This window comes from Lotus japonicus, chromosome 6, assembly GCF_012489685.1.
Source record: "Lotus japonicus ecotype B-129 chromosome 6, LjGifu_v1.2".
NCBI lineage: Eukaryota > Viridiplantae > Streptophyta > Magnoliopsida > Fabales > Fabaceae > Lotus > Lotus japonicus.
Genome location: NC_080046.1, coordinates 21,573,755 through 21,599,154, shown reverse-complemented (window position 1 = coordinate 21,599,154; position 25,400 = coordinate 21,573,755). Strand labels below are relative to the sequence as shown.

The window sequence follows — 25,400 nt, the reverse complement described above, 5'->3', positions numbered from 1 at the left end:
TGCTATCACAAACTTCTAAGCCTAAGTAGCTATCCCTTAAACTTTATCTATTGGGTGTATTACTTATGTAATTTATTGGAATTGACCCTCGCGCCTTCTGTTTGTGTTTTGGCGGACTACGCCCATTGTCAAACAACGATAGGTGGTGATGCGAGCATATGCTACTACATGTCGAAGAACTATAGAAGACTCGAAGAATAGAGTCGGGTGTAAGGCTAGAGCCTTTTGGGTAAAGAGCTTATCATTGTTGGTTAAAGCTTATAGGATTATTTTATAAGTATTGTTTGAAGTTTTGGGTAGGTTCCGGTGCATTGCTATCTTGCGATTCTCCGATGTGGAAATCGTAGGGAGTATATCGGATTTATGAGTCATTGCATAATAGATTCCTCGTTGAATCTAATTCTATTAGTTAGGTTTGTAAGTTGGGTTCATCTGTTGTTACCTCCAGGTACTTGCCTTGTTTAAGGCTGGATGTAAATTTATATACAGTTGGGAGTATGCATTTCATGATTTAGAAATACTTTGAAAAGAAAAAAAAATTCTCGCAATTATAAATCTCTTTTAGAAAATATCGCATATTTACTTTAATAGGTTACTAAAGTGACCCCCGGAAATCGGGGCGTTACATTGGATACCTTGCAAAATGTCCAACGCCAGAATGAACATTTGCAAGCTCAGGTGGAATACTTAAATCAAATGAAGGACGTTAGGCGGGGACATCGTGTGGATGCTGAAGACATAGTTGAGTTCCAACCTTTTGTGCCCGCCGTTACGGCCGTAGAGATACCGGAATATCTACAGACCATGACTTTGGACGCCTATTCTGGTGACTCTGACCCCATGGAGCACTTAAGGTATTTCAATACCAAGATGGTTATTGGGGGGCGACTGATGCAGTGAAATGTAGGTTATTACCCTCAACATTCAAGGGTATGGCGATGACGTGGTTTATAAAGTAGCCACCATTTTCGTTAGATAATTTCACTTATTTGTTTACAAATTTTTTGACTCAATTCTCGGCCAATCAAACTACAAAGACAACCATCTTTGATTTGATTAATATACACCAACAATCAGGGGAGAAATTGAAGACTTACATGGCGCGATTCAGCTAGAGGAAGGTAGTCCTGATGTATGCGTGGCGGCCTTCAAAAACGGGCTCAGGGCAAGAGCGTTAAACTGAGAATTGACAAGACGCCCAGCTCGCGACATGATGGACTTAAGGGCGAGAGTTCAAGAGTTTATTTTGATCGAGCAGGATGATCAAAATAAAAAGGAAAGAGAGGATTGGAGAAAGAACATTCAGCCAGGAGCAATTCCGTTGGAAAAATCTAAGGCAGGAAAAGATTCAAGGTCGGCGCCTACTCCTCGCCAGCTTAGACCGGGACCATACCAACATGCTAAGTCAGGATTTCAAAGCAATACTTGGCATAGGAACAATCAGGGAGTTTCATCAGGACAAGTGGCCCCACCAGCTTCATCACCAAAAGCAGCACCATTAACAAAGCTAAATTCCCCACTAAGTACGATCCTACGAGCGGTCGAACAAACGAATGTGGTACAATATCCACCGCCTCCTAGGCGGCCCCCGACTAATGTGGATACTAACAGGTGGTGTGAATTTCACAAAGCTCTTGGGCACACTACTAACAATTGTTGGACTTTACGACGGGAAATTGATGGCTTAATCAAGGCAGGACACTTGGCGAATTTTATCAAGGATACCTCTGTTCAGGAGCCTGCCAAGGCGGCTCAGATTGACAAAGGAAAAGGCAAAGAAGTGGTTGAGGAATTAGGTGAACTTATTGGGGAGTGTTCATCCATAGCATGAGGATTTGGCGGAGGAGAGCTTTCACGTAAAGCTAGGAAGAGGCATGTGGCGACGGTACATTCAGTCCATAAGGCGTCCGAGGGAGCGTGCTGGTTAAATCATTCCCCAATCACATTTACTCCACAAGATTTTACGCATGTGATTCCACATGACAATGATCCCATTGTGGTCACAATCAGGATCAACAACTATAAAACCAAAAAGGTGTTCCTTGACCAAGGGTCATTGGAGGACATCATTTATGGGGACGCATTTGATCGATTGGGACTCAAAGAATCAGACTTGAAGTCTTTCCCAGGAACCCTTGTTGGTTTCACAGGCGATCGTGTGAATGTACGGGGCTATGTGGAACTTCCCACCGTTTTTGGCGAAGGAGACTTCGTCAAAAAATTCCAAGTCAAGTACCTTGTCCTTGCCTGCCGAGCAAACTACAATGCTCTACTCGGTCGAGATACGCTTAACAAGTTGTTTGCGGTAATATCCACCGCCCACCTGACCATCAAATATCCGGCGTGCAATGGCAAGGTTGGAATTTTACGTGTCGACCAAGAGGCGGCCAGGGAATGATACCTCAGAAGTGTGGCTCTGTATGGAAAGAAGGCAGCTAAGGAAAGCCATAGAATCACCGAGATCTTTCCGCAAGAGGGATTTACTTTGGACCCAAGAGATGACATTGATGATCTCCGCCCTCAGCCTTTGGAAGAAACTAAATTAGCAAAAGTCAAAGACAAGGTTTTGAAGATTGGAAGTGGCTTGTCAGAAGACCAGGAAGAACGATTAATCGCCTTGTTGGGCGAAAATCAGGATTTATTTGCTTGGATAATCAATGACGTACCAGGGATTGATCCCAACATTATCACTCACAAGTTGGCCATACAGCCAGGGGCAAAACCGGTCATACAGGCACGACGTCGAATGAGCGAAGAAAAGGATAAGGCGGTGCAAGTGGAGACCCATAAATTAATTAAAGCCCAGTTTATTTGTGAGGTATAATATCCAACTTGGCTTGCCAATGTTGTGATGGTCAGAAAAGCCAATGGAAAGTGGAGAATGTGCACGGATTACACGAGTCTGAACAAAGTATGTCCAAAAGATTCTTATCCATTGCCCAATGTTGATAAATTGGTGGATGAGGCTTCTGGAAATGAACTTTTAAGCCTCATGAACGCCTATTCCGTGTATAATCAAATCATGATGCATCCCCTAGATGAGGAAAGAACAGCGTTCATGACCAATCAGGCTAATTACTGCTACAAAACCATACCCTTTGGTTTAAAAAATGCGAGCGCCACTTATCAGCGCCTAATGGACAAAATTTTTGTAAATCAAGTTGGGAGGAATATGCAAGTATATGTTGATGACATGATTGCAAGTCTCCCAAGGCGGGCGAGCATGGTGAAGATCTGAAAGAAGCTTTTGCTCAGTTAAGAAAATACAGCTTGAAATTGAATCCTAAAAAATGTTCCTTTGGAATTCAAGGGGGAAATTTTTTAGGGTTCATGATAACATCAAGAGGAATTGAAGTAAACCCAGACAAATGCAAGGCGATTATGGAAATGAAGAGTCCAGCCAATATCAAAGAAGTGCAACGATTAACGGGACGTTTGACTGCTTTAGCTTGCTTTCTGCCCATGGTGGGGGACAAAGCGGCTCCGTTCTTTACGTGCTTGAAGAAGGGTTCAACATTTGAATGGACTGAATCGTGCGAGCAAGCTTTTACCAAGTTAAAAGAATTATTGGCAACCCCGCCTGTGTTATCCAAGCCAACTCCGGATGTCCCTCTAACTCTTTACTTGGCGATCACCGACAGAGCCGTTAGCACAGTATTGCTTCAGGAAGAGAAGAAAAAGTACAAAATTGTTTATTTTGTTAGCCATACTTTGCAAGGCGCTGAGTTGCGATACCAAAAAATTGAAAAGGAGGCTTTGGCAATTCTGAAAACAGCAAGGCGCCTCAGACCATACTTTCAAAGCTTCCAGGTGAAGGTTAAGACCGATATCCCTATAAGACAAGTATTACAAAAGCCTGACCTATCAGGACGATTAGTCAGTTGGTCGGTGGAACTATCTGAGTATGACATTCAGTATGAGCCAAGGGGGACTGTCACAATCCAGAGTTTGATTGACTTTGTGGCAGAAATGACGCCCACTGAAGGTGAGGGAGTATTCGGTGAGTGGATCTTATTCGTGGACGAATCTTCAAATGACAAAGGAAGTGGGGCGGGTATAACTATTGAAAGCCTAAACAGGATGACCATTGAACAATCGTTGAAATTTGAATTCAGAGCAAGCAACAATCAAGCAGAATATGAAGCGCTAATAGCCGGATTAAGACTCGCCATTGAGTTGGGAATTCAGAAGCTATTCATCAAAGGCGATTCACAGTTGGTGGTTAAACAAGTAAAAGGGGAATATCAGGTAAAAGACCCACAACTTTCCAAATACTTAGAAATTGTGCAAAGGTTAATGATGGAGATTGAAAACGTCAGGAAAGAACATATTCCCAGAAGTCAGAATGAGCGGGCCGACGTATTGGAAAAATTGGCTAGCACTGGTCGATTAGGCAATTATCAAACAGTCATACAAGAAACTCTTCCTCACCCAAGTATTGACCTTATTGAGATAAAGCTAAAGGCAATGAAGGCTATAACAGATGGGGAACCCTCATGGATGGAGCCAATTAAGAGTTTCCTCCAAAATCCTCCAAAAGAAGATAATTTAAATACAAAAGAAAGGCGTAGGGAAGCCAGCTTCTACACACTAGTGGGCGATGAACTATATAGGCGGGGAATAATGTCACCGTTACTCAAATGTGTAGACATTAGTGACGCCCAGAGTATCATGGTAGAAGTTCACGAAGGTGTATGCTCCAGCCACATAGGGGGGCGATCTTTAGCAGTGAAAGTACTGAGGGTAGGGTTCTACTGGCCAACAATAAAAAAAAGACTGTCTAGAGTATGTTAAAAAATGTGTCAAGTTCCAAGTCTTTTCTGATTTACATAAAGCCCCGCCAGAACACTTAACAACCATAATGGCACCATGGCCATTTGCTATGTGGGGGACGGATATTCTAGGTCCATTCCCAGTATCAAAGGCGCAAATGAAATACATCATAGTGGTGGTGGATTATTTCACTAAATGGATAGAACCTAAATCATTGGCAACCATTACAGCCGCCAAGATCAGAAATTTCCTATGGCGAAGGATAGTATGCGGATTTGGTGTTCCTATGGCGTTGGTGATGGATAATGGGACTCAGTTTACTAGCAATTTGACAAGAGATTTTTGTGCAGATCTTGGGATCGAGATGAGGTTTGCGTCAGTAGAACATCCTCAGACCAATGGGCAAGCTGAGTCATCTAACAAAGTAATCTTGAATGGTTTAAAGAAAAAGCTAGACGAGGTGAAGGGCCTTTGGGCGGAAGAACTTCTAGGCGTCCTATGGGCGTACAACACTACTGACAAAACAAGTACTAGAGAAACGCCATACCGTTCGACTTACGGGATAGACGCCATGTTACCCGTGGAAGTTGTGAATCAAAGCTGGCAAGTATCTAGATTTAATGAAGATGAGAATGGAGAGAATTTGATAGCTAATTTAATCATGTTACCCGAAGAACAAAGGGAATCGCATCTAAGGAATGAGGCTGGAAAAGGAAGAATCGCCCGAAAATTCGCAACAAAGGTAGTGCCAAGAACGATGAAGGCGGGAGATTTGGTGCTTCGAAAAAGAACACTACCCACCAAACACAACAAACTCTCACCAAATTGGGATGAACCTTACAGGGTGATTGGAGACATAGGGAACATAGTTGGTGATGGATAATGGGACTCAGTTTACTAGCAATGTGACAAGAGATTTTTGTGCAGATCTTGGGATCGAGATGAGGTTTGCATCAGTAGAACATCCTCAGACCAATGGGCAAGCTGAGTCACCTAACAAAGTAATCTTGAACGATTTAAAGAAGAAGCTAGACGTGGCGAAGGGCCTTTGGGCGGAAGAACTTCTAGGCGTCCTATGGGCGTACAACACTACTGAACAAACAAGTACTGGAGAAACGCCATACCGTTCGACTTACGGGACAGACGCCATGTTACCCGTGGAAGTTGAGAATCAAAGCTGGTGAGTATCTAGTTTTAATGAAGATGAGAATGGCGAGAATTTGATAGCTAATTTAATCATGTTACCCGATGAACAAAGGGAAGCGCATCTAAGGAATGAGGCTGGAAAAGGAAGAATCGCCCGAAAATTTGCAACAAAGGTAGTGCCAAGAACGATGAAGGCGGGAGATTTGGTGCTTCGAAAAAGAACACTACCCACCAAACACAACAAACTCTCGCCAAATTGGGATGAACCTTACAGGGTGGTTGGAGACATAGGGAACATATCTTACAAATTGGAACAATTGGATGGAAAAAGGGTTCCTCGAATATGGAACGCCTCGCACTTAAAGCAATACTTCAGTTAAAAGAAACAACAAAGAAGTCGCACACTTTTTTCCTCAAGTGAGGTTTTTAATGAGGCGACAAATGTAAATGAAGGGACGATAGTTCCCATATCCAAAAATCAATGAAGTTTCCTTTTTTAAGCTTGATGAGTACTTCAATTACGCAAGTTTATATGTTTTAAAGGCATAAATCGCCTCAAGGTACAACATTACCACGAGTAAGTCTCTTAAGATAAGAGAGCCTCGCCACTGAGAAAACAAAGCCTTGGTAATTCTAGTGGCCACTAGAAACCAAGCTCCGTCCGTAAAACGACTAGGGCTATGAAAATATGCCTCAGCCTTGAGATAATTCAAGCCACTAAAATCTTAGTAAGAAAAAACAACAAAAGAAACTTAGACAAATGGAAAATAAATTTCATTAAGATAAAGAGGGCGCGGCCCATACATAGAAACAAAATTGGGCGAGGCCCACTACAAAATAAAAAGCGAGAAGGGGGCGCAGCCCACACAGAAAAACAAAGGGCAACATTAAAATAACTTAAGCAAGGCTTTCATCATTGGTAGTGCGATCTTGGTTCACAGAGGCTTTGGGGTCCCTCCCTTCTTCCTCACCATTATTATCCTCGCCATTGCCATTCCCATCATCTTCTTCCTAACTCTTAGAATCAAACGTGGGAAGAAGGTCCAAATCAACATCATCATCGCCAACCACTTGGCCGCCCTAGATTTCCTTCAAATAACCAATGCGGGAAAGATCAAACCCAGGCTCCACAACCTTTATTTGCTCTTTAGCTTTGACAAAGCCTTGAGCAAATTGGAGAGAAGCACGTCCAAGGGCAGAGGCCTTTAGCGCTCGTACTTCATTGACACCTTTTGGCACTCCAACTGAGCAGCAGTGTGTTTGGCATCAACCGTGTCCTTTAAAGACTTGGTCTTCTGAAGGAGCAATTCAGAGGTCGCCAACTCTTCAACGGTCTTGGTGCATTTTTCTTCAGCCAACTTCAAACGTTGGTTGGCAGCTTCAGCATCACCTTTTTCCCGCTCAAGAGAGGACTTCCATCATTCACCTTCTTCTCAAGGCGGTGCTTAGAAGAATGAAGGTCCTTCACATACTGAACCATTCCCGCCACATTACTGGCGGCCAGAAGAGCATGATGGATGGCTATAGAAGCAATGTTGGGGGCACCTTGGCCAGCAACATCCTTATGAAGCCGATTATCAAAAGTTCGGTTCATAAAGTCCAAGTCGTCAAAGCGTGGATCAGATAAGCTTAGCAAGGCAGGAGGAGCATCACCTCCAACGGCTGAACTAGAGCCTGCATGAACGAAGGGGGTCCTTGGGCGATCAATTAACGCGTTTGGATCCTGGTGGGTCGGCGAGAGATTGGCATCTCCCTTCTTTTTCTCAGCAATCGGTTTGACCTTTGGAGTCAGACCGGATTGGTTCAAGTTTGTCTGGTGTAAAGCTATGTCACCAAAAGTTCTTTGACGCTTGGGATCCCTAGTGTTACCCGCGTCAGAATTACCCCCAGGGCGGGAATCATGTTTTCCTTTCTTTTCAACCTCAGCAGTAGCTTTCTTCTTCTCGGCTTCAGCAACAACCTTGGCGAGATACTCCTTCATCTTCAAGGGGCTAGCGTCAACCTTGCCTTTACCCATCTTAGCTACACACATTAAAAAAATGAGTTAGAAATGACAAACAAATGATAAATGTAAGCTACATATAAGAATCATTAACTTACTAAAAATTGATCCAAAGTGCCAGTTTTGGACGCCTCAATCAAGTCATGACCAGAGAATATGGGCAACGATTGGAGGTAGGCGGCGACCCCTCGCTCGGAATCCTCCAAAGCCTCAAAAGAAACAGAAATTTTCCGGCGAGGATTTTTGGTCCAATAAAAAGGAAAAAGAGGAGAATTATTGGAATCATGAAATAGGTTTTTTGGTGACAGACTTATAGAAAAGAAACAATAAGGGATATGTTGGTGTGAAGCTCAAATGCTCACACAAAATTTCAAAACAACGAATAAAGCCCCAAGCATTGGGCTGAAGTTGGCAAGGTGCCACATTTAAAAATGAAAGAACGTGACATATGAAAGAAGAAAAAGGAAGTTTAATATTGAGATCAGTAAAGAGGTAACCATACACATAAAAAAAATCGGGCGACTCATCTAATGTCTTCTTTCGTAAAGTAACACAGTCATCATCGCCACAGGGAAGGATGTTTAATTGCAAGTCGTCGTTACAAGAAGTGGCGGGATTCACTTTGGTAAAACCTTGGGCTATGATTCGGTGGGAGTTGATACTCCCAATACTACCCCAAATAGAGCGCCCTAGGCACTTATCTTCAATTAAATGCACGTTCGTTCGCCATTCAGGCGAGGAAAGGCCATCGTTAGAAGAAGGAATGGAGTCAATAGAGTCAGCGGGACCGAACTCATCTCGAAAAGAAGGAGAATCAGGAAATACAACAACAGATGGCGAAGACATTTCACCGTTTGATGAAGAGGAGGAAAATTCTAAGGAAGAAACGCTAACACTATTTAGAGACATTCTGGGTAGTCTAATACAAGGAGACGAGCGGTTTGAAGGAAGAAGATGAACAAAATGGAGAACGGAAGAAAAGAAACCAAAAACAGAAAAACAAGAAGCAGAAGACTCACAGGAGGAAGGGTCTTGAGAATGGGTGACGAGAGTGTAAGCCAAAGGGAAACACCGCGCAATGATGGTGGTTAGAGCAAACAAACTGGATCGGAAACTAGGAGAACTTGATCTTCAAAGAAAAAGAGAGCAAGAGTTTGAGCTTTTTAGAATGTATGAAAGTGAAAGAAAAAAAAGGAGGTTTTATAGATGAAGAAAGAGGAGAGAGAATGAGTGGGAAAAGCGTGAACCGACGGGTTAAGAAAGGGGGTTTCAGGATTTTGAAAGTTTTTGAAAAGATATTGAAAGGTGAAAGGTATCTCATGATCCTAGGGTTACACCAAACGAGGCAACTCCTCGAGACGCACGCACACGCAAATTGCATTCATTACTAATGATGGTAAAATCCGGGAAAATGGGGATGCGTGTGTCAGTGGGAAAAGATCTGTTGACGTTTGAATGACATTTGAGGGAAGATCGCCAGACGGTCATCAAAAGGTTAAAATGAAAGGTTGACATATGCAACTGAAATGTGGCAGTATATGAACAGGGCGCCACAAACCGGGCAAGAAAGACCAATTATGAAGACATGGCGCATAACCATGTTGTGTGAAACTAATGATGTCTCTACAATGGGTTCACTAATTCAAATTACACATAATTGAGCCCGTTGTATGAGAAATACAAATCAAAAGGTTTGTTTTCTGTTAGGTTTCCTTATAATGTCGCCATTGTTTTCCTTCTCATATGTTGCTTTGTTGGTGTCCCTTTCATTGCTGAGTTATCTTCTTCTTCGGTTTTCTAACAACTCAAGTTCTGAATTGGCAGAATTGCATATCACTAATAAGACACAATGCTTGCTACTAATTTTTAACATTTGTTTGAGTTTTGACATCCTTAGTAAAGAACCATTATTAGTTATGGATTGATTCGAGATTTTGGCTATATATACCACATAACAATAAGCTTCTCATGTTTTCAAGGTTCAAACAACTCACAAATGTAATTTAGGTTCCCTCTGATACGATTGTCCTGCACGATGCTGGGACAAGAGGTGTGACAACCGCTTAACAGTAAAACAGAACTTAACAACAGAAACAATAACACACAGTAATTGTTAACCCAGTTCAGTGAAAAAAACTTTCACCTACGTCTGGAGGGTTTGCACCCAAAGAAAGGAAATCCACTATCTCAAGATTCAGGAATTACAGACACTCATGAACAACTCAGTTCATAGTTCACTTCCTAATCTACCCAGTGTATTTCTACTTAGAATCTCAACCTAAGTATGAGAGCCCCTCTCACTTTCTCTCAATCACTGCCACAGTGATTGGTGAACACAATGAACAATCAGAGTTTGAACGCAATCAAACAACACAGAACCCTTCTTTGCTTTATAGAATCAGTGAGCATAGATGATTCACAACTAACAAAGGACAAAGCACAAACACAAATCCTAAAACACTCGATCTCTCTCTATTAGCTTCAGTAATCTTCATGTTTTAGGTCTTCATCCTTTTATAGACTTCAACAGCGGTAGCATGGGCTCTAGGGTTAGCATGGGCTGAAGTAACAGATTGCAGCAACAACAAATCAAAATGCAATCTCGATAGATTCGGTTTACTTATTGCACAAGTAAAGATAGAAACCAATCTTTTAACAAAGATTGTTTCAACAAATAATAACCCATAATTAAAACCCTTATGGAAAAGCTACTTGCTCCTCAAGTAACTCAAAAAACATATCTTCTGTAAATCTTAAGAGGGCCCACAACAGAAACTCTAGCTAAGGACTGATGCCCTAGCTTCACGAGGTCAGATGCCACGGCATCTGCTTCGACAATCAGTTGTTTTGACAAAATGCAAGGCAACATGTACCAACAATCTCCCCCTTTGTCAAATTTTGTCTAAAACAACACATAACCCAGAGAGGATAAAAACTGGAGAATTAGAGAATCAATTCTCCCCCTTAGTCAGAGCTCCCCCTCGTCTGATGCATCTACACAACCAACTACCATACTTCAAAAAGCATAGTTGGAACAAAACACTTAGCAGCACAAACACACAGCCAGAAGTACAATCAGGCCTTAGCATATGATGACACCAAAATAGATCAGCTTAAACATCAACGTATCAGAAATACTACTGTCAGAAGCTAGCAGCACATAAGCTATCCACTTAACACCAGAAAATGCCACTTGAAACAAACATAGCCATTGTCTTGAACTTGTCTTCAAATTAAACAGACCAAAGCTAACACTTAGCAGAACACACATAGGCTGCACAGAAGCAACTTCACAGTAGTAACATAGGTCTTCACAGCAGTGCAGAAATTTGCAAAGAGTGCACGAATACATCCAGAAACAAAAGAAAATAGCAAAAGAACATAGCAAACTAGTCTTCAGAACTGGACTCCTCCCTAGACCCTTCCGCACTTTCCTCTACACTCTCTTCAGATCCTTCCTCCTCTTCATTGCTCTCATTCTGAGCAGCTGTAGCAGCAGCACTTTGCTCACCACCTTGACGTTCCTCTTCTTGTAGCTTGAGTAGCAAAGCATCAACTTTGAGCTTCCTGGCAGTGCTCACCCTGATTGTCTCCTGCAAGGCCTTGGAGACTTCCAGTAATTTAGCAATTATGGCCTTAGTGCCAGATTCAGTCACAGGAGGAGCAGATGTCCTGCTGGTTGGCATGGCAATGTCTAGGACATGTGGCTCCATAAACAAACGTTGATCCAAAGTGATTGGAACTCCACGAGACATAGCCACTTCATCAGCCCTGAGAATCTGAGGATGTTGCTTGAGAATGATCTCAGTAAGAAGTGATGGAAATGAAACAGGTAGCTTCACTACACAAGTATCAGCATGCTTCAATGTCTGCTCAAACACAAACGTTCCAAAATCAAAGGCAATAGACTTGCCAATCCTATAGATCAATTTGGCAAGAATTGCAGAAACACCAGAGGTATGTTGGGTAGTGTAAGACCCTAACCTTTCTTATGTATTGCTTAAGTGATTTATTGAATAAAAGTGAAATTTCTAGTGAAGTTTGATTTAATTGCTAATCTGTCCGTGACCTTGTGTGAATTTTTGAGAGATCTTAAAGACCTAATCTTGAAAAGCTTCCTTCATGAGAGTTGTAGCTCTCTGAGTTAGCTAAATTCTCTCGTTGGTTTCAGGTCATTCCGACCTCTGTAGCCCGAGATAGTCATGTTTTAGTGACAGAAGGTCAGGCTGTATTGTACTAGCAATTTTGCTAGAAGAAATTTTCTTAATTCCGAATTTATTTCTTTAAAATCAAGGGAAGGAGTTTGCCTTGATTTATTTTATCCTCTTAATCAGTAGTTAGGAGGGTAATTAGTTGGGCTTGAGCCAAGTTATGAAGGGAGAAGAGAAAAGGAAAACCTAGCCCATGATGTATGCTAGCCGATTTCACTTAGGGAAGGAGAGGAGTGTTTGTTCACTTGGTTTGCTTGAGTTAAGGGGATTAGTGGGGGTTATGTCTCCTAGTTATTGCAGATCAGTTTTGGTCAAGAGGATTAAGAGCTAATAATGAGCATTGAAGGCTTTGTCTCCATTTGAATTTCAAGTTTTGTGTGAATGCTTTGAGGGAGGGTGTTGGGCCACCAATTGGAGGGCAAAAAAGGGAGGTTTGCTGCAGCTTTGAGAGACATAATAAGGCTAAGTTAGAAACCTAACCACATACTCTGATTTTCCCACACAAATTCAGAAGAGAAAAGAAAAGAAAACAAGAGAGAAAGAGTGAGAGAGGGTGGCGGCTAGAGAGAAAGAAAGAAGAAGAAGAAGGAGAGAAACCAAGAGAAGATCAAGAGAGAAAGAAGGAGAGCAAGCAAGTACTGTGAGGAGCAGCAAGGAGAGAGCTTCTTCATTCATCCTTTTCATCATCTCTCTCATTCCAATCAGCCAAGGTAAGGGTAGAGTCTAGGTTTCTTGATGAAAATTTCATGAAAGCATGATTAAGGGTTGAATCTTTATGATGATGAATGATGTATGAGAATGCATGAGAGGTTTAAGGCTTGATTATCTGCCATATGCTCGTGATGCCTACTGTTTAAGATGATGAGATGTTGGATGCTATGCCTCTTTGGAAATCACTATTATAGATGTCACTCTTGCTATGAGTTTTGCTTAGATCCGATTCATGATGATTCATATGCCTAATATTGATCAATTCTTAATGATTAAGATGAGATGTTGCTACTGGAATTTAGAGGAGGAATATGTGCTTTATGTTTGCTGGAACATGGCCTAGAAACCTTGGACTCAAATGGTTAGAAATTAATTTGAAGGTAAAAGTATCACTGCTAGTTTTCTGTACTGGACAGCAAGCTTCAGAGCCTAATATCACCTAATTATGGGTCTCATATGAACACGTGATGAACTAGAAAGTTGTAGATTTTCAAAATAGCTTTCTAGGCATGTATAGTATGTCAATTTCGGCTGAGAAATGAATTCTGGAGACCAGTTTTAATGCACACTGTTCCTGCTTTCTAAATGCTAGGGTTCGAGTAGAAGAAGGACTTGGACAGCAAGGAGCAGATTATCCAAGCTTCATTATTCCATTCTTTTCAGATCAAGGAATCAAGGTAAGGGCTGATCTCTAGGACATGGGTAGAGTTTAGGGATTTCTATGTGAAAAGCTATGATTTCATGTGTACAAAAATGCGGTTTCGGTGGATTTTCTTTAGCTTTTTGATGTATTGATTGTTGCTGATTGCTACTGGAATTTTTACCATATTTGTGAAGCTTGTGTGATGCCATGATCATTAGGATAATGTTTGGCAAATGACCCTAGGTCTTGTGTATGGAAACCATGAGTTTATGCCAAATTTGCCTAGATTTTCACATGATTTTAACATGTAATTGTGACATGATCAATTCTGGATTTTTGGAGAGTATATGCTTATGGTTGTTGGCTGGACATTGACTTGTGAAGTTGAGATGGAAGGAAGGAAGAGTTTTAGAAAATCTTGGACCCTTTAGGGTTCGGCTAAGCCACTTTTGTGGTTGTTGGCAAGTTTTCTTCCTTCCGATTCATGCACAAGTTTATGTGATGGCTTGATTGATGAAGTTGCCATGACTTAAGTGTTGATGTGCATGAGAATATGACTATGTGCTTGATATTGCTTATTTGATGCCTCATTTGAATATTGCCAAAAGGTCGCTCATCCAGCTGTAATTCCTTTTGGTGCTGTGGTTATTATTGTGATTATGTTGTATAAGTCTTGTGAAGATGTTAAGACTCTAGGTTGACTAATAGAGCCCTAACAAAGATAAATGAGAACTTAATCGCTTGCAAGTAAAATGTGATGTAATTGGAACATAGGTCTAGTGAGGACTATGGACCATGAGAACGATGGTACCGTTAGAGACAAACGGTTACTTGCACGGGACGGTGTTTTGTGGGTTGTATGGTGTGTCCCCACGTGATTTGGTTGACTGCGGTCACCTTGTGATTCTGTGGACGGACGGTGTGTCCGGCGGACGGTGTGTCCCCCCACATGAATGAGGGTTGTACGGTGTGTCCCCTCCGAGAATTGTTCATCTGCGGATGATCGTGATTATGGCCATTGGTGTTGAGGTGGTTGTGTGAATGGTGAGGTCGTTAGCCTAACTGAACTTAGGAGACTGACTGTGATATAACGTAAAGATTATGCTTATTATACCTTGTTATTTCTGACAATACATGAATAGGTGAATGTTTCTATGAGAACATGTGATCTGACCCTGTTATTTGTTTATGTGTTTATTTGGGGGGGGGGGGGGGGTAGATGGTGATCACCACGATATTGGAGACTATCGTGAGATGGGAGATCGTTCTGAGTAGGCCAGCGGAAGACCGGCTCTGGGAGACCGACGGTTCCGGAGTCCGGAGAGTCTACATCGGCGATGCGGAGCTCTTAGGGAGGGACAGATCTGGGACGGTTGTGGAGAGGCAGATCCTAAGGGATGGGACTGTTGTGCTGCCACATCCTCCCGCTTGGTTTCATCAGACTACAGTGGACGAGGAGGAAGAGGATCCTTCGGAGGACACTACAGTGGAGTCACGGTTGGTCGAGGAGGAGGAGGCAGTGGAGTCTTCACCACCAGAGGCCAAGTCGGGAGTCTGTGCGCAGCGTGTACCTAGGCGTCCAAAGTGCTTTAGAGTGGGACCTCGGAAGAGCGTGATAAAGCTGGAGCAGTTTAAGAAGAGAGCGCGTGGAGCGGGAGCTGACGTTCCGGAGCGGGATCAGGATTAGAGTGTTCCTTTCTGTGGGGCTGGGAATTCGTCTCGAACTAATATTTATCATTTTTACTTTCGGGTTTTCTTTTGATGTACTTTGATGTAGGGCTTCAGCCCAAGGTTTAATTTATGTACTTTGGAGTTACAGTTTCTTTATTTATGAGTATTTCTTATTTATTCCGCAAATTTATTTCGTAAAGTTTCAAGAGTCGCAATTAATGAACCTTTGTCATTAATTCAAGATTAATAATTGAACGACGAAAATTCTTTACGAAAATGGTGATGTTTGGTTTACTGTGTGACACTCGAGAAATCGGGGCGTTACAGGTAGGAACCCAATTCACAACACCAATCCTGTTAAGGATTGCATACTTCACAGTAAGATTTCCAGTGGACAACAGCTTTTTGCTGGGCCACTTCTTCACATAACCAGTAGTAAGTTCCGTGGCAACATCATCCATAGACACCTCTTCATCAGCAAACTCAATAGCACTCCTTCCAAGTGCTTGATTGATCACAGCAGGTGAGAACACAACACATTCAGCCCTCACAAACACTTTCCTGAATTCATCACTATCTAGAAGACCAACATTCTGAATTGTCTTCATCAGACCAGCCTTCTCAATAAGAGCAATAACATCCTTACACTCAAGAACATCAGGACCAACTTCCCTTTCCTTGGCCATTCTCCTCTTGCAAACAAACTTCCACTTTTGAACATTCTCTTCCAAATGAAAAGACACTCTATCAATAGGAACAGCAGGGACATTTTGAGGAATACGCTTACCAGAAAACTTCTTTTTCTCAGAGGGTCGAATGTCCTGGACATCGGCTTCAGCATCTGACTCAGAGTCTTCAACATCAACTGGACTTTTCTTTTTCTTCTTCTCACTTGGAGTCTTGACAGCCTTCTGCTTTCCCTTATCCTTCACACTTGCTTGTCTAGATTTGTAGGTTACAGGAGATGACTTGGATCTCTTTGGTGGAGAGGGAGTGGCTTCTGGAGTAGAGACCCTTCTTTTTCTTTTCATCCTGGCAGCAATGCTATCAGGAATGGATTTAACCAAGGGCTCATCATCAGAATCATCATCAGAGATGTCCTGAATAGGGGCTGGAGCCTGGGTTGGTTCTGCAGAATTGGTATCCTCAGAATTGCCATTCTTTGGATCAACATTCTTTGAAGAGGATGATACAGAGATATCAGGTTGGGTAGCATCGCCTGAATCTTCATGAGAGGTGAAATCCTTTCCAGAATTTTCTTTGGCAGAAATCTCCTTAGACCCAGATGCCTCAACATCAGGCACAACATCAGGAGGAGATTTCACAGGAGAGTCTTTAGCATCAATTTCCTCTTCATCAGTAACATCCTCACAGAGAGGAACATTGGAGAGTTCTTTGTTTTGAGCCTTGGACATGTAGGTTTTTCTTGCTGGGTATCTTGTCTTCGGCTTCCTAGGAGCTTTCTTTGACACAGTAGATGGTTGGGAAGAACCACTCTTCAAACCCATGCATTTCACTCCTTTAGCTGTTCTTTCAATCTTTGCATTGACAAAGTCATTCTTTCTTGAAATTTGAGACATGGTGAAATGAGATGAAACGCAAACAGAGCACAGAACAATGAAGAAAAATTGCAAACGAGAGAGAATGAGTCTTGAAGAAGATAGATGTACAAGCGGTTGAGAGAACACGATTTGCCCGTTGGAGGAAGCTATAGGATGAGTGAACCATAAGGCAACCTTTTCTCTGCTGATGTCACAACGGCAGTTAATGATGACCAAGAATAAACTAGCCGTTAACACACTGGGGCACGCTAATTGCTATGCATCAAAAAGACAAATCCCTAGACTTCCTCTTAATTTTTCAAAAGTGATTGCATCAAGGGGTTTTGTGAAAATATCAGCCAATTGCTTGTCAGTTGTAACATGATCCAAATTGACAATTTTATCCTCCACCAAGTCTCTAATAAAATGATGTCTAATGTCAATATGCTTGGTCCTGCTATGCTGTATGGGATTCTTAGAAATATTAATTGCACTGAGATTGTCGCAGTACGATGTCATGACATCCTGTTCAACATCATACTCCTTCAGCATTTGCTTCATCCACATGAGTTGTGTACAACTACTTCCTGCTGCAATATATTCTACTTCAGCTGTAGACAATGAGACACAATTCTGCTTCTTGCTAAACCATGAAATCAAATTATTCCCTAGGAAGAAACATCCACCAGATGTGCTTTTTCTATCATCTGCACTTCCTGCCCAATCTGCATCACAGAATCCAACTAAAGAAGAATTTGTATCATGAGTATAGAGAATACCATAGTCACTTGTGCCATTGATGTACTTGATAATTCTCTTGACCTGTAGCAGATGACTAGCCTTAGGAGCTGCTTGATATCTTGCACATACACCAACTGCAAATGTGATATCTGGTCTGCTAGCAGTAAGATACAACAAGCTTCCAATCATGCTTCTATAGAGACTTTGATCAACATCTTCTCCTTGCTCATCCTTGGACAGTTTGATGTGTGTAGCAGCAGGAGTTCTCTTGTGACCAGCCTTTTCAAGACCAAACTTTTTGACTAAGCCTTTAGCATACTTACTCTGTGATATGAACATAGAATCCTCCATTTGCTTGACTTGTAGCCCTAGAAAATAATTCAATTCACCAACTAAGCTCATCTCAAATTCAGATTTCATTTGTCGGACGAAATGCTCCACCATTGAGTTCGACATTCCTCCAAAAAAAATGTCATCCACATAAATCTGTGCTATCATGAGCTTACCTTTGTCATTCTTCACAAACAGAGTTTTATCAATTCCACCCTTACTGTAACCATTGCTTACAAGGAATTCAGTTAACCTTTCATACCAAGCCCTAGGTGCTTGCTTCAAGCCATACAAGGCTTTCCTCAACTTGTACACATGATCTGGATGATGTGGATCTGTAAATCCTTTAGGTTGTTCAACATAAACTTCTTCACTCAAATAGCCATTCAGAAACGCACTCTTCACATCCATCTGATAAAGTCTGAACTTCAAGAGACAAGCAACACCTAACAAGAGTCTTATAGATTCCAGTCTAGCTACTGGAGCAAAGGTCTCATCAAAATCAAGTCCTTCTATCTGAGTATATCCTTGAGCAACTAGCCTTGCTTTATTCCTTGTGACTGTTCCAGTTTCATCTGATTTGTTCTTGAAGATCCACTTAGTGCCAATGATGTTTACTTCTTCAGGTCTAGGCACTAACTCCCATACTTGATTTCTCCTGAACTGCTCAAGCTCCTCTTGCATAGCATTTATCCAGTATTCATCAGTGAGAGCTTCATTAACATTCTTGGGTTCTATCTTAGAGACGAAACAACCATAAGCAATAAGACTTCTAGATCTGGTAGTCACCCCTTCTTGAAGATAGCCAATGATGTTTTCATGAGGGTGATTCTTCTGAACCCTAATTGATGGAGATTTATTTGATGGGATATCTTTGTCTTCTTTTTCATCAGCACTTGTCTCTGAATCGTTATCGGGGGCGGTTGTTGGAGCATCGGCTGGAACATCTGCACCATCATCATCTTCATTCAAATTTGCTTCTTCCTTCTTGCTTGATTCATCATCCATAGTCACATTCACAGATTCCATCATGGTCCTTGTGCGAGAGTTAAAAACTCTATAAGCTTTGCTGTTCATAGAATACCCCATGAAAATTCCTTCATCACTTCTAGTATCAAGCTTCCTCTTAGGGTCACGATCTGCAAGGATATAACATTTACTTCCAAATATGTGAAAGTATTTTACAGACGACTTTCTACCTTTCCATAGCTCATACTGTGTAGAAGATGTCCCTGCCCTGATGGTGACTCTGTTATGTATGTAATAGGCAGTACTCATAGCTTCAGCCTAGAACTGGTGTGGAATCTTCTTAGCATGTAACATTACTCTAGCTGATTCCTGGAGAGTTCTATTTTTTCTTTCAACAATTCCATTCTGCTGTGGAGTGATGGGGGCAGAAAATTCATGGCTAATACCTTCTGTTCCACAGAACTCCAAGAATTTTGAATTCTCAAACTCCCTTCCATGATCACTTCTGATTCTTACAATCACACAGTCCTTCTCATTCTGAAGTCTCAAACATAGATTCTTGAATATTTCAAAAGTCTCTGATTTTTCTCTCATAAATTCAACCCATGTATACCTTGAAAAATCATCTACACAGACAAACACATACCTTTTTCCTCCCAAGCTTTCAACCTGCATGGGACCCATGAGATCCATGTGAAGCAATTCCAGAACCTTTGTCGTGGTTTGATGCTGGAGCATCTTGTGTGGCACCTTGGTTTGCTTACCAATATGACATTCTCCACATAGCTTTCCTTCTCTCAAGCTCAAATTGGGCAATCCCCTTATTGCTTCATCAGCAATAATCTTTTGCATGCTCCTGTAGTTGAGATGTCCTATTCTTTGATGCCATACATTCACCTCATCTTCTTTAGTTAACAAACATCTAGAAACATGAGCTTTTTCTTCTGATGTCCACATATAACAGTTGTCTTTTGATCTGACTCCTCTCATCACAACTCTCTCATCATTAGTGGTCACAACACATTCTATCTTATTGAACTTCACATCATACCCTTGATCACACAGTTGACTTATGCTGATTAGGTTGGCAGTTAAACCATTTACAAGTAACACATTGTTCAAGTTAGGAGATTCTATGCTAACAAGCTTTCCTACTCCCTTGATCTTTCCTTTAGCTCCATCTCCAAAAGTAACATAGTTGGTGGAGTGACTTCTGATGTCTTGCAAGAAACTTTTGTTTCCTGTCATGTGCTTTGAGCAGCCACTATCAAAATACCAATCTTCCTTTGATGATGCTCTGAAAGACGTGTAGGCTACCTGACATCTGACTTCACCCTTGGGCTTCTATAGCTTCCTCATCTGAATAGGCTTTTTATCGTGCATCTGAGGATAACCATATAACCTGTAACAGTAGGGCTTTATATGACCATTCTTTCCATAGTAGTGACACTTCCAAGGTACATTTTTTTCAAGCTTAAGCTGGGGTTTCACATGCTGAGGTACATGTCGAGGCAATGGATCTGGCAACTGATAATTTATGGGCTTCTTGAATTCAGTTTGTTTTGCAGCAGACACGAATTTCTTTGAACCTTTCTGATTTTCTTTGTTTGCTGTTCTATAGTCAAAGCCAATTCCCTTCAAACTCCCTCCTTGATTGCTAGTTTCTTTCAGAATTTCATCAAGCATATCAGAACCACTGTTTAACATTCTAACAGATTTATGAGTGGCTTCAAGTTTTCTTGTCAAAGTTGTCACTTCTTCTTGAAGTCCTGCATTAATCAACATTAAGTTAGTCTTTTCAATAACATCAGCATTATTAAACTTACTTTGCCATTCCTCCAGATCTTCCTTCAGCTTGGTGCTGAGCTCTTTCAACCTTTCATTCTGAGAAACAAGTTGTTCTATCTCACTTTGCTTTTCTCTTACAAGTTTGCATGCTTCTACCCACTTGTTGTGTAGCAGCTTGTAAGTTTCAGCCAATTCCTCATCAAAGATGTCCTCATCACTTGTCTCAGACTCACAGATAGTTCTAGAGAAAGCATTGACTTTGTTTGCAGATATCTCCTCCTCATCTTCAGTGTCTTCATCTGACCAAGTTACCATCATACCTTTCTTTTGCTTCTTTAGATAAGTGGCACATTCAGACCTGATGTGACCATATCCTTCACATTCATGACATTGCACTCCTTTGTTCTGAACAGGTCTTTCTTCTTCCTTGGTCTTCCTCTGTGAATTTGAAAACTTGGGTTTGTTGTCGAACTGCATGTCCTGGACATTAGGTCTGGTTCTTTTGTCAATCTTCCTCAAAGCTCTGTTGAATTTTTTTGCAAGCATAGCCAGAGCCTCAGAAAGGTTTTCACCCTCACAGTCTTCATCATCACCTTCATCAGTGTTAGACACAAAAGCAATACTCTTATTCTTCTTCTCAGATTTTCCACTCAGTTTCAACTCAAATGTCTGCAAAGAACCAATAAGTTCATCAACCTTCATGTTCTCAATGTCTTGAGCCTCCTCAATTGCAGTGACTTTCATAGAAAACTTCTGAGGAACAGATCTCAAGATCTTCCTTACAAGCTTCTCATCTGACATAGGTTCTCCCAAAGCAAATGAAGCATTAGACAAGTCACGGACACGCATGTGAAATTCTGAAATAGTCTCCTCTTCAGTCATCATCAAATTTTCAAATTGAGTAGTAAGCATCTGAAGCCTTGACATCCTCACTCGAGTAGTTCCTTCATGTGCAGTTTTCAGAATTTCCCAAGCTTCCTTTGCCACAGTACACGTATTGATCAGCCTAAACATATTCTTGTCAACTCCATTAAAGATAGCATTTAGAGCCTTTGAATTTCCAAGAGCAGCTTCATCTTCAACACTGGTCCATTCCTCTTCAGGTTTCTCCACAACAGTGGTAGAGGTGCCTTCAACCTGGGACTTAGTAGGGTGCTTCCAACCCTTGACAATAGCTTTCCAAGTCTTGTTGTCAAGTGACTTGAGAAAGGCTGTCATGTGAACCTTCCAGTAGTCATAGTTAGTACCATCCAGAATGGGTGGCTTATTGACTGATCCTCCCTCCTTGTTATCCATGAGAACTTGAATCAAACTCCCTGGAGCTCACCCAACCAGAACAGGGTGTCTGCTCTGATGCCAATTGTAATTCAGGTTCCCCCTGATACGATTGTCCTGCACGATGCTGGGACAAGAGGTGTGACAACTGCTTAACAGTAAAACAGAACATAACAACAGAAACAATAACACACAGTAATTGTTAACCCAGTTCAGTGAAAAAAACTTTCACCTACGTCTGGAGGGTTTGCACCCAAAGAAAGGAAATCCACTATCTCAAGATTCAGGAATTACAGACACTCATGAACAACTCAGTTCATAGTTCACTTCCTAATCTACCCAGTGTATTTCTACTTAGAATCTCAACCTAAGTATGAGAGCCCCTCTCACTTTCTCTCAATCACTGCCACAGTGATTGGTGAACACAATGAACAATAAGAGTTTGAACGCAATCAAACAACACAGAACCCTTCTTTGCTTTATAGAATCAGTGAGCATAGATGATTCACAACTAACAAAGGACAAAGCACAAACACAAATCCTAAAACACTCGATCTCTCTCTATTAGCTTTAGTAGTCTTCATGTTTTAGGTCTTCATCCTTTTATAGACTTCAGCAACGGTAGCATGGGCTCTAGGGTTAGCATGGGCTGAAGTAACAGATTGCAGCAACAACAAATCAAAACGCAATCTCGATAGATTCGGTTTACTTATTGCACAAGTAAAGATAGAAACCAATCTTTTAACAAAGATTGTTTCAACAAATAACAACCCATAATTAAAACCCTTATGGAAAAGCTACTTGCTCCTCAAGTAACTCAAAAAACATATCTTCAGTAAATCTTCAGAGGGCCCACAACAGAAACTCTAGCTAAGGACTGATGCCCTAGCTTCACGAGGTCAGATGCCACGACATCTGCTTCGACAATCAGTTGTTTTGACAAAATGCAAGGCAACATGTACCAACAACAAACTATGGGGTCTCTTTGTTTATCTAAAAAAATTGGTCTTCTTTATTCAGGTCTTGAAATTCTAGCTTTCCCATGTAATCATATTTGGGCACAGGAACCTGGAAATAATGAATAGATACAAGAGTTTGTTTGAACTCGCTTCAAAACCGAGTTCCCTGTTTCTAACAAGGTAAAACATTTCCTCATACTTGCTTATTATTCCATTCTATCTATAATTATCAAACTTTATGGTGTGTATATAATCATATCCCTAGGCCCCAAAACGTTTTTTCCTTTCTCAATTTGTTATTTCTTTTCTTTGGTAATTGAAATTGATTACATCACTGGATTAGTCGAATTCGAAGCAATGGAAATTGATTCCATCAATTTTTGATTGTTCGGGTTACTTTTGGTTGGGAAGAATTTATATATCAATGGAAGATTTATTAGGTTTATTAGTTGAAATTTCAGATATAATTAGAGCTAACTGAACCATGTTACTTATGCTGCTATGCTTTCATTCCTAATATTGCAGATGAGTTTTGCTTTAATTGTATTTTGTGTTGGTCCAAGGTGGCTGTTGGAAAGCAACGTTCTCCACCTTCTTCTGTAAAATTAGCTACTGATTATATCTATTATGCAGACATAAAACATTTCTATCATATATGCAGTTGATGGAAGTTGCTTTCAGCGTCAATATGTAAATACAAATGTTAGGGATAGGTTTGGCAAAACTTTTCTATCAATAGTGTTGTCAGTTCAAAATTAGTATAAGCAAGATCAAGAAACAATTTAAAAGCACCCAGATTCTGGACCTGATTAAACTTGGTCAAGTTAGTCAAGTATTTACTAATTCATGAGAAGGACCACCTCAACTCTATTCTTTGATTCTTCCATTACTTTTATGTTTTAAGATTTGCAAATAAACAGAATAAAAAAATCTGCAAAGAGTACTCTAACTTCAAGTTCACCCCCACCAATCTCGCATTTCATTCTCCACCATCTACAAAGCTTGGTTCAAATGTGTGATGCTTTTCCAGAGGCAATGAACATGGGACAACATGAATACAAATTGACTTTGCTGATTCGAAACATAAGATTCTTTTGCTGGAGCAGGCCTCTTATTTATGAAGATATAAGAGCATGAGCCACAATGACCTTTAGATTTAGATTTTGGCAAAGATGGAGAGCTTCCTGTAATGACATTGAATTGTCTATAAATGTCAAGAATGAATTCTTTAAGATTGTTATGAATTGAAACAAATTCTCAGTTTTGAAGTGTTTGACAATTGCCTTTGTAGCTGATATTTTTTTAGACATAATATGGCATGATGATTTAATATGTATTAGTTGAAAGCAACAAAAAAATGTTTATATCTGATGGAAGAAGAAGGAAGTGGAGGAAGAGGTTTCTCAATTTTTGATAATTTTAGTCAAATGTGTCTCTTTACACTTATTGATAATTTTAGCTCGACCAATGAAATTTTCATTTAAAATTAACACTGAAATGGTATGGCGGTGATACTGTTGTCTGTTGATGTGTCTGATGTGGGTGGTCAGGGCTATGACCTATGGGGATATGTGGCCTGATTGAGTTTGTCTGAGCAAGACCACAACAATGAACAAGTGAGTACTGATTATTATGAGGTACCCTGCAATATTGACTCAAACTTAGATGACTTGGAATAAACACAATAATGTCATACTTTATGATTTGTGCTACTATCACGTTCATTTTTTTTAAGATTAATATGTTAATAATTCCTTATATCTACGATTTATGCTATTGTCTTCATATTCACGAAGAATGTGAAACTAGTTCCTGTTGATCTCAATCAGGCTTAGAAGATAAGTCTTTATGTCCACTTTGCTTAGCATTTCTGACTCTTCTATTTCATCCGTTGTTTAATATATTTTAAATAATCAAGGTATTAATTGACGTATCAAATACAATAGACATATTCCCCGTGCAACGCGCGGGTAAAAAATCACTAGTACATAATCATTTAAGATTTGAAAAATAATTTATGCAATATATAATCACAAAAGATATTTAACCATTGACTAATGTCAATACTTAACATGTTTATTTTACATAAAAGACTATAATTGTTTTCTTCTTAATTTTTTTCTTAACTTTAAGTCGATAATTAATATTTTAACTACTTATATTTTATTTTTTAGTTTTATTCATAAAAATATTTAAAATTAATATATCAATATTAATAAAAATTGCAAAATAAAAACTATTTAATCTTGTCACTAACTCAAGTCAATTTTTATTTATTTATGTATGCATATATTATATAATATATACTTAACTTATTAACTTGGTATTTAAATTTAATGCTTAATATTTTGTTCTACTAAAAAAAATAGTAATAAATTTTATTATTTATTTTTTAAAAATTTCTCAACTTGTGATTGATAATTAAAATAAAAATAAAAATAATATTAATGTGGGGAAGTCATTTGGGAGCCTTTTAGTTATTCGGGGGCACGGTCTTTTGTATATTTTGTGATAGCCATGAGAACCCCTTACTCATGCTTGATTTATTATTAATAATATTACTTTCATTTTCAAAAAAACAAAATAATATTAATGTAACATTTAAATGAAATTTCTAACATTTAAATGTTAATTCTCCTT

The 25,400-nt window shown here is 40.2% G+C and overlaps 1 protein-coding gene across 1 annotated transcript; it reads left to right on the top strand.

Annotated features, from left to right (window-relative positions):
* Positions 1-3,381: 3,381 nt before the first annotated feature.
* LOC130725099 (uncharacterized) lies at positions 3,382-4,794 on the top strand. The gene has a single exon (XM_057576353.1). It carries the CDS (start codon positions 3,382-3,384, stop codon positions 4,792-4,794), a length of 1,413 nt encoding a protein of 470 aa, XP_057432336.1.
* The last annotated feature ends 20,606 nt before the right edge of the window (positions 4,795-25,400 follow it).